Here is a 14,630-nt window from a genome sequence, read left to right as displayed (position 1 = left end):
ACGGAATTATATATGTTCTTTGGACATATAGGACAGGTGCTATCCTCTACCATTAGTATCCACTGGAAGGAACCATCGAAGTAGAGCATCTTGGTCGCCTGATTCGGATGTTATACTTGGGCTTGGTTAGTTATGAAAATAAGAACCTCTTTCTCCAGTAGTCATTGTTGAAAATCGTATTAATTCAGGGTATCGAGTATATAAAATTCACAAGCAACGATTTCCAAACACGCTGGAGTTACATAACCATAATTTGAAGCAAGTGTACAGGCTTATAACCTCTTCAGCAACCACCTCCGCCACAGCCTCCACCACCACCGCCTCCTCCACAGCCCCCGCCCCCGCCTCCTCCACTGCTACTCCCACCGCAACCTGCGCTACCACCTCCTGATCCACATCCACCCGCTCCTCCGCCCCCCCCACCAGCACATCCACCAGCGCATCCCCCTCCCATTCCACCGCAGCCGCCTGCCGCAACAGCGCCTCCACAGGTCCCTGCAGCACAGTTTCCAGGGGCCCCGGCGACGAAGCTCATGCAGCCTGGATTCGAAGCATATGCATTGGAGTGCACGCAGGGGTCAGCCATGTACGGGGCATAGTATGGCACATATACCGGATAACCATATGCCATGGCATAAAGGCTGGCATCTGAAGTACGGTCCCGTTCCTTGTTGCCTTGTTTGCGATCTCGCTTCTCTGCACGACGGCGTGCCCTTTGGTAATTGCTTTGAAGCTTTAGATACTTTACGTATCGAGGATCGAAGCCGGCACGTGTCTTCTTTGTTTCCGCTGGCACAGCACTGTGCGCGGAGATATGGGGGTTCTTGTCCGGATCCGAAGATATATCTGGCCGATTGTGGAGATTGGCGGCTGCGTCGCGAGCTCGGGAGGTTGACTGGGAGACAAAGATGCCGTCGCTGAGATCCGGAGCTCGAATAGCCTCACAGTACCAGCAAGTGCACTCGCTGTAGATATCACCTTTGGTGAGTTTCTTGTACATTTTGCTAGTCCATTCGAATGCATCCGATAGTTTGGTTTCTTCGACTTTGTCGTCATGATCAATGAAATTCGGAACCCTGGTGTGTTGCCGTGTTGTAAAGATGGAGTAGTCAAAATATCTTGAAGGCGTCAGTTGATGAGTATGCCAGGCGAGATCGACATCCAGAGTTGGGACAGCCATGTTGCGTGGGTTTTGGGATATGATTTGGAAGAAGACTTCATATTTCCTGATCAAACGGTCCATGGTTGCCTTCACTGTAGGCGAGTGGAGCCAATCAATGTTGTCCATTTTTTGAACAAAAGTCCCTTGTCGAATGACAGCACCAACCAGGTCTAGAGCGAACAGAGTATGATTATCCCAGTAGCGAGCCATCATCCGACGGAATGCCACCTTCTCTTCTGGATATAATGAGGAGATGCCTGAATCTGGGTTGACCCTTCGCATGGTTTCCCGGCTCTTGATCTTGGACTGTAGATTGTCGCGCAATGCCACCATTGTCCTGCAGCTATTGTCCGTTGGGTCGGTCTGAGAAAGAATGATGGTGCCTATCGCCTTGATTAAACGATTAGGGAATATGGACTGCCTTTTCTTTCGACTCGAGACCGTGACGGCTTTGGGCACACCCCTAACATCATAGAACGTTCCAGGCATCGGCACATCCGAAGCCCAAAACGCCCTAACGTCTTTCCGAAACTTCTCGATCTTTAGTTCCTCGTGTGTGATTTGAAAGTTACAGACTGGACATGTCTTTTGGAAATTTTGATCTGCGAAGCCACGGCAGGAGTCAAATGCTTCATCGAGTGGGACGGATATCTGCGCTTCGGTCCAGGGCACGGACAGCTCGTGCTTACAGCTAGGACAAGTGAGGAGCTTCTTCGATGAACATTTCAGATTGTCCCAGGGCAGACCAGTTTTCTGCTGAAAGCGGGCTACCGCTGCCTGTCCAGCACGGTATTCCATGGTTTGATCGTCGAGACAGGAGTTGATGACTTCCCAAGGGAAACCAGCCGCCCAAAATCCCATGGCACCCCCCCGAATGCAATCTTCAAGAAAGACCCTAGGGTTCAGCATATGTGCGTGCCACACCATTAGAATATCTGATAGAGAAATCTGTCAGCAGCTTGTGGTAGTTGATAAAGGCCGGTTCAAAGCTTGGCTCACCTAGAGGGGGCATTGTCTTCGAAGACCAGTTGTACGGCTTGTCGTTCTCGGTAATCGAGTCATAACTGTCGTCCTCTAGGTCATGGAGCTTAGGGCATCGTTCAGGGAATTGGATGCACTTCTGCCACCAAGTCGTGTAGCGGTCGACCGCCCTGGCTGTGTACACAGCCCATCGCTTTTCTTTGACACGAGCACATGCCTCGTCTATGCTATCTCCAAAAACAGCTGGGTCAGGATCATTGATGTTAAATAAACGGTTGATACTAGTGATGTTGTCGCGTAGATCGGCGAGTGCTGCTAAGAACTTGAGATGAGCAATACATTGGTCTTGGGTGACCGTCGAACAAACAGGTGGTCCAGCCGTTTGGAACAAGTCCAACGGTGGTATTACTAGGGGAGGCTCGTCAATCTGACCGTACGCGGGAGGTTCAACCTCCGCGACGTCTTCCGTGATCTTTTCGAAAGGAGACGATTTCATCTTGTTAAAACGACTGAAGGTTCATATGCATGAGATATATCGGTATTCGATCAGCATGGGAGGAATTATGCTGGTTTATATGTAATGATTATACGTAGATTTAAGTCCCTGTGATGTCAGAGGATGGTTTGGTGATGCGTCGCCGGGCAAACAGTACAATGGGGGGGCGATGATCCATGGATGAGCGAATCAAAGACGAAGAATATCATTGTGGAGGGTTGTGAACAACACATCTGCATTTGTGGAGAGGCATTGTTTCTAGAAAGTCGGGCAACCCACTAGCGTCGCATTGCAGCAACAACCAACAAGCTTTTCTGTCCATCACCAGGTTGGAGGACGATCATTGGGATGCGTCCTAGCGGCAGTGCAAGGCTCAATGCCTATCATGGGGCAATGAGCGACACAGCCTCGGGAATACGATGTGTAGTTAATTTTAGGTGGGGTGATCCCTAGCAAACTCGGTAGCATTTGACGATACGAAGCGGTTCCTAATGTCGGCTAACTTTCGATCCCTTTGTTCCAGCGGACATCGAAATGTGTGATAAGATTCCAAGAGATGCGGAATGGGAGATCTACAATGCAACGAGGCGGAGAAATGCGGCTCGTATGCTCTTTCACATGAAGTGCATTTGCCAAGTCACTTAGACCATGACAGGTACTAGACAGGAAAACACAAGGGCATAGTCAAGTAATACTTCGAACTATAGAGAGAGAAAGAGAGAGAGAGAGAGAGAATGGATCTTAAGAGCGTAGTACTAAGAGAAAGGGTCCTGCTATTATTATCTCCATCTCATTAAGCCTTCCCGTTATCATCACGTGCGACGGGGGAACCACGTGAGAGCGAGATCGGACAGCTTCTCAATCCGCCTCCCCCCCACCCACTGTTGTTACTCATCCATCGCTGAGGGGATCTGATCATCCAGTCGACCGAGTTGGAAAAGACGGTAGTTTGAAAATAGTCCATATTATTTGGTGTGACATCTATACCCTGTATTCATTAGCTTATTGTTCTATTATTATTTTGCTTCCTCCCCCCCCCGCTCTTGGGTTTGTGTGGAAAATTGCGTGGTGATTAGCCACGCCAAACTTTTTTTTTTCTGCCGTCCGAGCTTTATCGGTCGACTCACCCGCAACCAGCCTGGCGTCACTCGGAGCACTGCCCAGCGGAATCGGAGGCGGGAGCCTGCAGGGGGGAATTCTGGAGCCAAGTGCAGGGAATAATGCTCCTGCTGCCACCAGTCCCGTAATGGGAGGTGTCAGCCATCCATCTGCTTCGGCTACTGGCGGGCCCGATGGCGTGGGACCAGCCAGGAAGCGCACTGTCGCCATGGCGGGGTTAGACAGTTCTCCTGGCAGCGTGGATGACGTGGAAGAGAACGAGCTTCGTGAGGAGAAGAAAAGGCAGCCTGTGAAGCGTGCCTGCAATGAATGTCGTCAGCAGAAGGTGAGCACCTGAACCACCCAAGACTACACTTGTTGCCCTCACGGGCTAGACTAATCCTATACTTCGTTACGGCAGTTGCGCTGCGATGTAGTTCAAGACCCATGGATGGACTGCTCCCGTTGTCGTCGCTTGAAACTTGACTGTAAAATCGAATCCAACTTCAAGAGAATTGGGAAGCGCAGTCGCAATGCGGAAATGGAAAGAGAGATCATCGAGCTGAGGAAGCAGATTGCCAACGTCCAGGCGAATGCTGTCACGTCTATGCCCCAACAACAACAACCACCGTCCATACAATCGGCCCAACACACTCCCAAACAGGAACCCTCTAGCCATGTCAGTCCGGCTGGCGTTTATCACACGCCCTCTGGCATGTCTTCCGATCAGTATATGGGCTCTCACGAAGCAGTCGCATCGCTTCTGGACCTACGTTCGGGCTTCGATAGTTCCAACTATATGAGAAATGGGAGCCACCACTTCAAGCGGATAGAAGATGTTGTTGTCGTGCCGGAGAGAGTGACAGAATTGTTTGATCTGTAAGTCTCGGTCTAGATATGGTGCCTTGGGTACATTTCCTAAAGCTGCTAGGTACTTTACGTTCTATCATCCTTTTCTTCCATTCCTTGAACGAGGACAATCACCCGATGAATATTATAATGCATCACCCTTACTGTTCTGGACTATCATCAGCGTTGGGGCACGGCGTTATCAGCCCGATACGCACCTTCTGAACTCTCTGGCAGGCCCCGTTTCGCGTTTAGTATGGAGTACGTTGGCAGACATTCCACAAAGCTATCATGTTGTGAAAGCTCTTTGCTTGCTTTGTACATGGCCATTCCCCACCAGCAGTACCTCTACCGATCCCACCTTTATGCTCTGTGGGATGATGATGCAGGTGGCCATGCAGCTCGGTCTACACCGCCCGTCATATGCTCAAGATTTCAGTAAATTCAGGGTGGAGCTTATCGAAGAAGAGCTGAAAGATAAAGTGAGGACGTGGGCGATCTGCAATGTTGTTGCACAACGGTATGTCTTCACTCATTGTTCTAAACCTCTGGGATCATCTTTATCCTGACAGGCGTTATCTAGGGTTGCGACCGGGTACGGGCAGCCACCGTCCACTTGGTATGACTGGACACTGTCGAGCGAGTCACTGGATCCAAACTACAAGTTACCTGAAGGTATCCGTGCGCGCCTTCAGATCGAAAAATTCTGTGACAAGGTCACCAGAGCACTCTATACCAACCACCGAGACCCTGTTGGGCTCTGTAATGACCAGGAACGATCGACGATGATCTCCTTTTTTACTCGGGATTTCGATGAACTCGAGTCGCAGCTGAAGGCTCAGAATGATTGTGAGCCTTATCCATGGAGACATGATTGCGAAACATACTAATCTGCCCAGGCATTACCGATCTTTATCTTCGCGCTGCCAACCTGCACTTACATCTGTCGGTCTTTTTCGACGACACTACTGAGAAAGACTACCGTGACCGTCTTCTTTCTTTGTATGTTGCAACCAGAACATTTCTGGAGGCTGCTATGAACCTAGAGACGGAGGTGGGTCCGGTACTCTCCTACACGCCGTATTACATCTATCAGATGATGGTAGCAGCAGGCTGTACGCTGCTGAAGCTGGGCACGAGCTTTTTTGCCTCTCACATAAATATGGATTATACCAAGACTCTTTTCAACCGGACCATTTGGGCTATCCGGGGAGTATCAGTGTCAAGTAATGACCTCCCGGAGCGGCTGGCCGAAGTTCTAGCCCAGATGTGGAGGTTGCAGAGTACACCAAGCCCCAAACCGACCACTGAAAGCTCGGAAATGGACGATTCCTTGATGCTGAAAGTCCGGTGTCGCATGAGTATGTCGCTTCTTTTTGACTCGGTATGGCGTTGGCGAGAAGACGCGCGGACGAAAGGTCGGAATCTCGAAGGTTTGTTTATCCAAGCGAAGACGCATTGTGTTGCTAGGGACTAATCAGAAATGCAGCCTATCTTAAGAACCCGACCAACCCAGATTCTAACGCTGAATCTTCTGCAGCATCATCCGTTGGAGCAGCACATACCTCTAGCTCCACTCCTGGTATTGGAGGAGATCCTAGCCTGGCACCTGCTCCCATTCTTCCGCAAGCCACTTTGGGTGTTCAGTCTGGTAGCAGCGTCCCGGGACTACCAAGCGGGCTTATGGAGCCCAACTACGAAGTTTTTGACCCATTAAATTGGCTGCTGGATGGTTTGGTCGACTTGCCATACTCATATTCTACGATGTCAGGGATGGAGGCACAAGGTATCGCATAACCTTGACCGACAATGGTTTGATTTGCTACTATGTTACGATTACTGGCGTTTTTAAGGACTGATTTACTACATATCCTGCGTGTATTTGTATATATATATACCCGAGGAGTCTGGTCGAACTGTTTTGAATAATGCATTGCTGCTCTTCGAGACCACAGACATGGACGATGTTCAGACGATCACCATCGACGAAGAAATGATTATTAAGATTACCGTTACATGCAAGATCAAGATCCGTATCGTACGTCCATGGCACGACAAGTCCGGGCCATGGATCTTAAGCAGCTGAACTAATTAACAGTTTACCTCTAATAATAATATTTACTTCTTATTAAGTTAAAACCAAGCTTAAGCACCTCCCGTCAAGACCTCACTAGCAGGTCTTAAGTGAGGCTTAGCCATGGTACTAAGTAAAAGCACTAATGCTTAGCGGAGGGTCTGGAATCAAACATGGAACAATTACGAGAATCCTTCCTTTGCTTTTAATATAACTAGTGCTTATTCCTCAGAAGGTTAGAAAACATCATAATATATAAGGAATGTACATACCCTCGAACACTAGATCAACCTCTCTTCTCTGAAATGCCAATTGACACAACAAGCATGCAACGCGGAACATCTCCCTTTACCCCCGAATTCGACGATCTCGTCCACACCCTCCTAGCCAAATGGCACGTTCCGGGCACATCAATCGCCATCATCGATGGTCCGGATACATTCACCAAGGTATATATATATGAACTTTTAACCGCTATATACACCAACCCACCTAACCAAGGCAATCAACCAAATCAACTAATTAATTAAAATAAAAAACCATCAGGGCTACGGCATATCCAAATACCCCAACACGCCCGCCACCCCGCAAACCCTCTACTACACAGCCAGTACCACCAAATCCTTCACAGCAGCAGCCCTATCCCTCCTCATCGACGACGAGTCTCAACCCCTAACCTGGACAACACCTCTTTCAACCATAATCCGCTCCGATTTCGTCCTCCCAGACGCTTACGCCACCGAACACATCACCCTGGAAGACGCCCTCTCCCACCGAACAGGCCTCCCAGAACACTCATACCATTTCCGGCCCGACAACTCATCCACCCCTAAAGACGAGGTAAGAAGACTCCGCCATCTACCCATGACAGCCGCGATCCGGACGACATACATGTACAACAGTTTCATGTACACGGCTGTTTCGCACGCGATTGAAACCCTCACCGGGCGTGACTTGGGGGCCTTCCTCCGAGAAAGAATCTGGGGTCCACTACAACACATGGACGCTACGTATTGGACGCTCCGTGATGCGGTGGATAGTAGGCCGGATGAGTTGGCTGGGGCGTATGTCTGGGATGCCTCTTTTCCTTCTTCTTCTTCTTCTTCTTCTTCTTCTGGATTTGTCGAGATAGACTACCCCGAGTATACGGAGTTATCGGGGGCCGGTTGCATGATCAGCAACGTAGAGGATTATGCGAAGTGGGTACGATGCATGATGGATCAGAGCAGGCCATTGAGCAGAGACGGACATGCAGCACTTGTGGAGCCGCGGGTAGTGACGATGACCGGGGCGACGAATCCGTTCCCGGGGCCGCATCTGTATGCGCTTGGGTGGCGGGTGGATTACTACCGGGGGGAGAAGGTTGTGTGGCATACGGGGAGTATTGGGGGGTTTGGGTCGGTGATGATGTTTCTCCCTGGGCGGGACTGGGGACTGGTTGTCATGGGGAATTCGACGGTGACGAGTAATCAGATGCAGCAGGTTTTGTATATGGCTTTGTTGGATGGGTTATTGGGGACGCCGGTTGGGGAGCGGGTGGATTGGGGAGCGGTTATTAGGGAGAAGCAGGAGAGGCGGAGGGAGGAGTTGGCGTGTGTGAGGAATCGCCTGTATCCGGTTTTGCCTTGTCCGGTTTTGAGGCCGGCGTTGGAGATTGGGGAGTATGCTGGGGTTTATTGGCATCCCGGATATGGAGCTATGGATTTGGGGCCTGATGTGGAGGGGAAGGAGCTGGTTGCTGATCGGCGGAGTCAGGAGTTTAGTATGATGATTGCGTTGGAGCATGTTAGTGGGGAGTTTTGGTTGGCGAGGTTGCAGGAGAAGTATACAGATCCTCGCGATCATGAGGTTGTTCGTGCTGAGTTCAGACTTGGTCCGGAGGGAGTGAGAGAAGTTGGTGTCGATCTGGAGCCGACGATGGATGGGGAGTTGATCTGGTTTCGCAGGGTAAATTGATTCTCTGTAATAGTTACTATATCTACTGATGTCGGATTCTCAAGTCAAATTATTAACAAAAGAGCAGAACGTAAGTCATCTTGAGCATTGTGAGTAATAGATGTCCTACTTAAGCTATCTAATCAGCATAACGTGCCATGTTGGATGGCCGGAAAACTAGATTGTGAACGAGTGTCAAGCATGAGCCATGTTGGATGGCGTCAAGCATAATGATTCAAAGGGAGCAGTGCCCTATACCACTGATGCTGCACGCAAAAGAAGTCAATAGTCACTTCCACGGCTGATCACCTCCTTGCACGACTCTCGCAACAATATAGTCTGCAAAACAGGGTTAGCCCTGGTTCTTCGTCGCAGTATAAGAGCATACTCACATGTTCAAACTGTGCCGAGTATGATCCCTTCACATCCATTAGAGGCGCATATTGCTCCACAATCCCATTGTTTACAAGACTGTTCATCTGTTCCAGAATGAGCACACTTTCCAGTAGACAGGATGATAAGTACTTACACCAGCTAAATAGCGCTCAACTCCAAGCCGTTCGAGGTAGCGGCGACAGAAGACAATCGAGCCGAAATTTTCGTTGATCGTCTTGTAGAGAGATCTGGCCGAGGCGAGAGGGGACACCACCCTCTTCGGTGCGTTCGGGTCTTTTCCATACCCATAGACGCCAAACTAGCCTGTCTGTGAGCACTTGAACTCATCTCAAGCAAGCAAGGGGAAACGTACGCCTTCCACTGTAGAGCCACGGCCCGTCGAGCCAAATGTCTCGATGGCAAAGATCTCCCCCTCTTCCATCTTTGTTTGGCTGGAATTTTTCACAAATGGAATCGACTTCCCACCGTGAATCTGATAACGATTGATATTATGCCCACTAATATCGCGTACCGGCTTCACAGGGAACACTTTGCCGCCGATTTCAACCTCATAGCTTTCCATCGCCTCCTGGATGGCAGCACTGACATCGCTGATACGAACATCGACTCCAGCATTCTGAAAAGCGTTAGCTGCGCCCTAACCTCCGAGACACCAGGACTCTTTCCTACCTTGATACCGGTGTTCGTAGCATCCTTCACGGCGGCAAGTAAATTGTCGTAGGTTGGGTCAAACGACATTGTAAACGCACTGTCAACAATCCAACCATTTATATGGACACCAAAGTCCACCTTCATCACATCGCTTGCTTGCAAGACGATATCTTTTTGGCCCGGATTAGGTGTGTAATGCGCAACGCAATCATTCAAAGCGAGTCCAGTGGGAAATCCCATTCCCGACTGGAGACACTGACCAGTCTCGAGGCCAGCATTGTCCAGCAGCGCTCTCACGCCATCCTCAATGCCCACGGCAATCTCCGTGAGAGTTTGGCCAGGTCGAACGTTCTCCTGAGTCCAGTGTCGGACCTGACGATGTATCTCTGCTGCCTTGCGATAATCGTTAAGGACACTGTCATCCTGAAGATGATTCCGAGACAGGTATCGGACTTCCTCGGCCGTCGTGCGAGCTGTACCCTCGACGACGGGTCCATACTCGTGGATCTCACCGACTGGGAACTGGCCCGTAGGAAAAAGGTCATCCAGTGGGACCCGTGGCGGCGAGGACTGCTTTGAGGCCGAGGTTTTCTTCTTGGGCTTTCTTCGTTTCTTCTTCTTATTGGTCGTTTCCGACGAAGGCTGTTGTTGGGTTAATGAGGTGGCGGCAACGGCGCCATCCTTATCGTCTCCATCGGCACCGTCACCCCCATCGCCATCCCCCAAACTGCCGTCGCCATCCCGGGACAGATGAGCGCCTCGCGGCTCTCCGCCAGCAGAATTGGGACTGGTTGAGTTGGACGGGTCATCTGCAAGGAATGAATCAGCACAACTCTTACTAAATCATGGAATTGGGTTGGATTCATACTACCGCGTCTCTGGCCCTCGCCTTCATATGTTTTGGAACCCATCTCGACATGAAGAATCTGATCTTGAAAAACACCCAAGAGTGGTTACAGTTGATGAGAGATGGCATGGGTTGCAGTTTCAATTTTCAAAGTTGTCATACGAGCCCCAGGGCTGACCTCCCGCTAGTTCCTGTTTGGGTATAGCGCTTACCTGCCTAGTTTGACTCTTGGGAGTAGTATGTATTAATTACTTTTACTTACTCCCTGTTTTATCACCGTGTTGAGAACACCAACTTGTACAATAGCATATACCCACTAGTATCACATATACGTGTATATAGAATGGCATTCCAAACATCACGGCCGTCTCCCACACTTCTAATCCCCTCCAAACGGCCTCTTGCCGCCCCCAAGAACCCCACCCTCTCTAACACGACCGCTACATACCCGCCGATCCATATTCGTTCAACATCAACTTCTACGTCTACATCGGCAGTGTCCGAATCCAAATCCAAATCCAAAGCTAAATCTACCTCAAGGAATCACCATGTGGAGTTAAAGTCCCGGTCCACGACTGTCGAGTATGATTTCTCGTCCGGTCCGCAGCCGTTCTTGGATCCGGCCTTGTGGGAGAATGTGAAGGCGGTGGATCGGCTGCGGAGGGAAGGTGAAGGACTCGGAGAGGGAAATGTTTACGTTAAAGAAAAGGAGGAGGAATTGAGGAGGAAGAAGGAGAGGGAGGCGGAGTACGGAGGGTTGGCTGTTAGGGGCAGGATGGGGAGATGGAAGTGATTCAGTCCGTTTCTTTCTTCACACTTGACATCTACTTACTTGTCCGTTCATGTTTCTTTAGCTACATAGATCTATAAGATTCAGGGACAAAGGTCAATATATATGTTACGATTGTGCATTTGTTATCTTTGTATTTCTCGTGATGGGGGCAAGTTTATAATCTCATCAAAGTAGGCGTATGATACAGAGAACACACATAATGCGAAATGCCACAGCGCCCGAACAATCATCGTGCTGGATCTCGTGTTCCGTGGGTCCATCATTCGTGACTCATCAAGCATCAATATAGTTGCAACAGAAAGATAAACACATTAAAGAAAAAGAGCATATAAAGAACAAGAGAAGAAACATGGATCGTTTATGCATGATTGTCATTCGTCATATCGGTCGTGTCATGCTGGTCATCCTCGAGTATCATCGATCATGCCGTAAAAGTTACTGCACCATACTCCGCGTCTGCGTGCTGGAGTCCACGAGGACAGCTTCACCAATGCTCTGCTTCAGTGCCTCGCGTCGGGCCTCTCGCTTGCCCTCGGCACGGTGCTGCCAACTGCGTCTCAAACGCTTACGGAAGCTGCGCACAGAACCAAACCGAAGCCGCAATCGCCACCATGAGAGGGAGCGATACCGTCGCTGGTGAAGAGAAGTTTGCGAATACAACGCCTCAGGCATGAATACTCGACTGCCCACGAGACTGTCCCGGGCCTGGCGACGGGAAGCCGCCTCATCGAAAGACCGTTTTGTGTCAATGCTGCGAGGAGAAATGGGAGGCCCTTGAAACACAACCCGCTGTTGTGGCATCCCCAAGGAGTTGCTAATGACTTGGTCCGCCTCTAACGTGGAAGGACGAAAGTTTTGTTCTCGAGGGGATTGGTCTTCGGATTCCGATGTATCTTCCCAAAATCGACGAGGCCTCCAGAACGGGTGGAGTTTGCCGTCAATATCTTTCCCTGCCATGCGATTTTTCGCCGATGTCACTGAGAATGATCGGGCAATGGAATTAAAGGAATCAGAACGAGGTCGGAGCTTCCAAGGGCGTCGAATCGACCCGAATCGGCGAGGGGGCTGCTCACCCGTCTCCCCATTTCCTGTGCCCCTTTCGGGCTCGCGATCTGCCTCATTCACCGGGGTGGGAGGACTGACCTTACACACTGGAGGATTCGGTGGCTGGCGCGGGTTCTGCAGCGGGGAGTGTATCTCCCCCAGTCCTGGGCTTTGAGGGAATTCCGGCTTTGCCGGACTGCCTTGGTATTCCACTCGAATTGCTAGCCCTTGAGAGCCAGGCTGGTGCTGTGGGTCGACCAGTAGGAGAGATTCATTGTTGTGTGGGAAAAATGGCACTAGAGTAGCTTCACTAATCTCAACTAGTCCTGGCGATGACGACGGGATTGACCCTAGCGTGAAAGCCCCTGACGGCGAGCGTAAATGGGCCATGTCCTCTACCCCGATAAGAATGGACTGTGTCTTCAATACATCGGCCCGGTCACGTACTAGGGGTGCCTTCTTGGGCTCAGGCTGCTGGTTTTGCTTTTCGGTCTCCACCGCCGTCGGCTGATTCCGCGAGCTCACTGATGTAAGGGACGTGGCTCGTGAGTTATTCTGGCTGGTCGGCGCAGATAACGACGAGCTGCGTGGAGGGATAATGGGCCGACCAAGACTGCGACCCCTGCAGTCTGTGTCCTGATGGGTGGGCGCACTGGAATTCGACAGAGTACGTCTCTTTTGGGGCGGGCGATCAACTGACTCCGGTCTGCTCCCCGATCTCGTCCGTGTTCGGCGGCTCGATGGCTGAGAGCTGGCATTCGACGGCTTTCTGCTGGTCGAGGCCGAGGATTTCAAAGATGAATGCCGCTCCGGGATCACCACGACCGGAACAACCTCCACATGCTGCCGAGGGCCACCCTGGGTTGAGCCCTCAGAGGTGGACATCTCCGACGCGATACTTCTGCGATCATTTTCAGAAATACGGGCAGCTTTGTGAACCAAGCGGTGCTGCGAATCTGGATTCGAGACCAGGGATCCACGCTCTGACCTCGTGATGGGAGAGCTGGTCGAACGCAGCGAAACCCTCTTCTCTGTATGGCGAAGGGAGGGTTTATACGGCTCAGGTGTGTCAACAATCATTACTTCTATTGTAGATGATGTGGACACGCCCGAAAATCGGCGAGTATCATCGTGGTTGTAGGAATCCGTCCGGCCCTCCGGAGAGCTCCAGTCGATCTTTTCAGAATACTGTTCTGGATATGGACTGACTCCGGTGTCCTGAGCATCTCGAACTCGAACGCGTACATTTCTCTCGCGCGTTCGTGGGACATCCAAGTCGTGTGCACTTGTGCTATACGTATCCTGAGGCTGTTCCGGTACGTTTGCGGTGGGGGGAGAATCGGAGGAATGGTTCCTTGAGCGCCTACGCCTCTGACGTGACGCAGCAAATCTGTCGGTGTTCTCCGTTGCCCATTCTCCGTTGATACCTTCGTACCGGGATGGCTTTAATAACATGGCATCGGAGTGGTCAACGATAGATGTGGTGTCTTCTAGCCTGGCATCTTTGGGTTCTGATTGAACACTCTTTTGTAGTGACCTCTGCCTGGTCGACTGACGCGACGATGGGGACGATCGGTGAGGGGTCTCGGTCTCACCGTCGGAGATCATTTCGCATGCTGTTTGGAAAGACTCGGCACGAGACGAACAAGAGGCCTGGCGGAATTGACCGCCAATTCCAGGTCGATAGGTCGTGGCAGGAAGTCGAGGCGGCGTCGTTTCTGGGGTTGGGGGGTGCGATGGTCTTGAAGGTGTCACCGTTCCAGACATGGAGTGCGGCGAGGCGAGCTTTTGCATTTCCAGCGGTTTTGGAGTTGGAGATTCATCTGGAGGAACACCAGGGGGTGTTAAAGGAAGAGCGGGCACCGATGCGTGAGCACCGCCATTTGAAGTGTCAACGATGGGGTCAGATGGAGACGCGTGGATGACATGTACACTTGGATCGCCATTTGGCCTTCGGGGAAGTGACTTGTGGGCCCTGAATAGCGGCCGGCCCAAGTGCTCTAGTGAGGCGGGAGACGTGCCAGCAATGCCGGGCATGTTGACCGAAGAGCCCAACTGCACCGTAAGCCCGAAATCACAACGTTGTTGGTCACCGGATTGTTGGCAAAACTGGAATACTATTACCAAACGATGGGGCCGCTGAGGAGTAATATCATGATACCAAGACTGTTTCGAATAAGATTGGTCCAGGAGGGTTAATGCTGGCGTCGCATAGCGAAAGCAAGGCGATCTGATCTGTAGGGTCGAGTTTCGACACTACGATCCGACCGAAGGCAACAAAATGAGAAAATAAAATTAAATAAG

The 14,630-nt window shown here is 50.9% G+C and overlaps 6 protein-coding genes across 6 annotated transcripts; 3 read left to right on the top strand and 3 right to left on the bottom strand.

The window, feature by feature from the left end:
* Nucleotides 1-214: 214 nt before the first annotated feature.
* BDV27DRAFT_135198 (uncharacterized protein) lies at nucleotides 215-3,328 on the bottom strand. Its single transcript, XM_032068474.1, has 2 exons — nucleotides 2,162-3,328; nucleotides 215-2,097 (listed from the first exon to the last, which is right to left on the bottom strand). Exons 1-2 carry the CDS (start codon nucleotides 2,637-2,639, stop codon nucleotides 284-286), a joined length of 2,292 nt encoding a protein of 763 aa, XP_031923108.1. The 5' UTR covers nucleotides 2,640-3,328; the 3' UTR covers nucleotides 215-283.
* A 557-nt stretch (nucleotides 3,329-3,885) lies between these two features.
* On the top strand, nucleotides 3,886-6,666 carry BDV27DRAFT_168166 (putative C6 transcription factor (Leu3); the record flags this gene model as incomplete). Its single annotated transcript, XM_032074700.1, has 6 exons — nucleotides 3,886-4,083; nucleotides 4,159-4,616; nucleotides 4,669-5,106; nucleotides 5,170-5,435; nucleotides 5,486-6,019; nucleotides 6,076-6,666. 6 exons carry the CDS (start codon nucleotides 3,886-3,888, stop codon nucleotides 6,381-6,383), a joined length of 2,202 nt encoding a protein of 733 aa, XP_031923107.1. The 3' UTR covers nucleotides 6,384-6,666.
* Nucleotides 6,667-7,759: 1,093 nt separating this feature from the next.
* BDV27DRAFT_135194 (beta-lactamase/transpeptidase-like protein) lies at nucleotides 7,760-8,704 on the top strand (the record flags this gene model as incomplete). Its single annotated transcript, XM_032068473.1, has 1 exon — nucleotides 7,760-8,704. A coding segment is annotated over exon 1 (781 nt), but the record flags the coding sequence as incomplete, so codon positions are not given.
* BDV27DRAFT_135193 (MetAP 2-2) lies at nucleotides 8,681-10,603 on the bottom strand. The gene is made up of 6 exons (XM_032068472.1): nucleotides 10,511-10,603; nucleotides 9,661-10,451; nucleotides 9,344-9,607; nucleotides 9,125-9,289; nucleotides 8,988-9,074; nucleotides 8,681-8,934 (listed from the first exon to the last, which is right to left on the bottom strand). Exons 1-6 carry the CDS (start codon nucleotides 10,551-10,553, stop codon nucleotides 8,878-8,880), a joined length of 1,407 nt encoding a protein of 468 aa, XP_031923105.1. The 5' UTR covers nucleotides 10,554-10,603; the 3' UTR covers nucleotides 8,681-8,877.
* A 153-nt stretch (nucleotides 10,604-10,756) lies between these two features.
* Nucleotides 10,757-11,327, top strand: BDV27DRAFT_135191 (uncharacterized protein). The gene has a single exon (XM_032068471.1). It carries the CDS (start codon nucleotides 10,833-10,835, stop codon nucleotides 11,280-11,282), a length of 450 nt encoding a protein of 149 aa, XP_031923104.1. The 5' UTR covers nucleotides 10,757-10,832; the 3' UTR covers nucleotides 11,283-11,327.
* A 59-nt stretch (nucleotides 11,328-11,386) lies between these two features.
* BDV27DRAFT_135190 (uncharacterized protein) lies at nucleotides 11,387-14,630 on the bottom strand. The gene has a single exon (XM_032068470.1). The coding sequence runs from the start codon at nucleotides 14,361-14,363 to the stop codon at nucleotides 11,718-11,720; it is 2,646 nt and encodes an 881-aa protein (XP_031923103.1). The 5' UTR covers nucleotides 14,364-14,630; the 3' UTR covers nucleotides 11,387-11,717.

The sequence above is a fragment of the Aspergillus caelatus genome (assembly GCF_009193585.1).
Source record: "Aspergillus caelatus strain CBS 763.97 unplaced genomic scaffold BDV27scaffold_232, whole genome shotgun sequence".
Classification (NCBI taxonomy): Eukaryota; Fungi; Ascomycota; class Eurotiomycetes; order Eurotiales; family Aspergillaceae; genus Aspergillus; species Aspergillus caelatus.
This window is presented reverse-complemented; position numbering and strand designations above follow the sequence as displayed.

Coding starts and splice junctions, on each gene's coding strand:
- BDV27DRAFT_135198 (XM_032068474.1), bottom strand. CDS start 2,639: ATGAAATCGTCTCCTTTCGAAAAGATCACGGAAGACGTCGCGGAGGTT. Junction 2,098..2,161: donor GAAGACAATGCCCCCTCTAG/GTGAGCCAAGCT, acceptor TTTCTCTATCAG/ATATTCTAATGGTGTGGCAC.
- BDV27DRAFT_135193 (XM_032068472.1), bottom strand. CDS start 10,553: ATGGGTTCCAAAACATATGAAGGCGAGGGCCAGAGACGCGGTA. Junction 9,608..9,660: donor CTACGAACACCGGTATCAAG/GTAGGAAAGAGT, acceptor AACGCTTTTCAG/AATGCTGGAGTCGATGTTCG. Junction 9,075..9,124: donor TTGAGCGCTATTTAGCTGGT/GTAAGTACTTAT, acceptor ATTCTGGAACAG/ATGAACAGTCTTGTAAACAA.
- BDV27DRAFT_135191 (XM_032068471.1), top strand. CDS start 10,833: ATGGCATTCCAAACATCACGGCCGTCTCCCACACTTCTAATCCCCTCC.
- BDV27DRAFT_135190 (XM_032068470.1), bottom strand. CDS start 14,363: ATGCCCGGCATTGCTGGCACGTCTCCCGCCTCACTAGAGCACTTGGGC.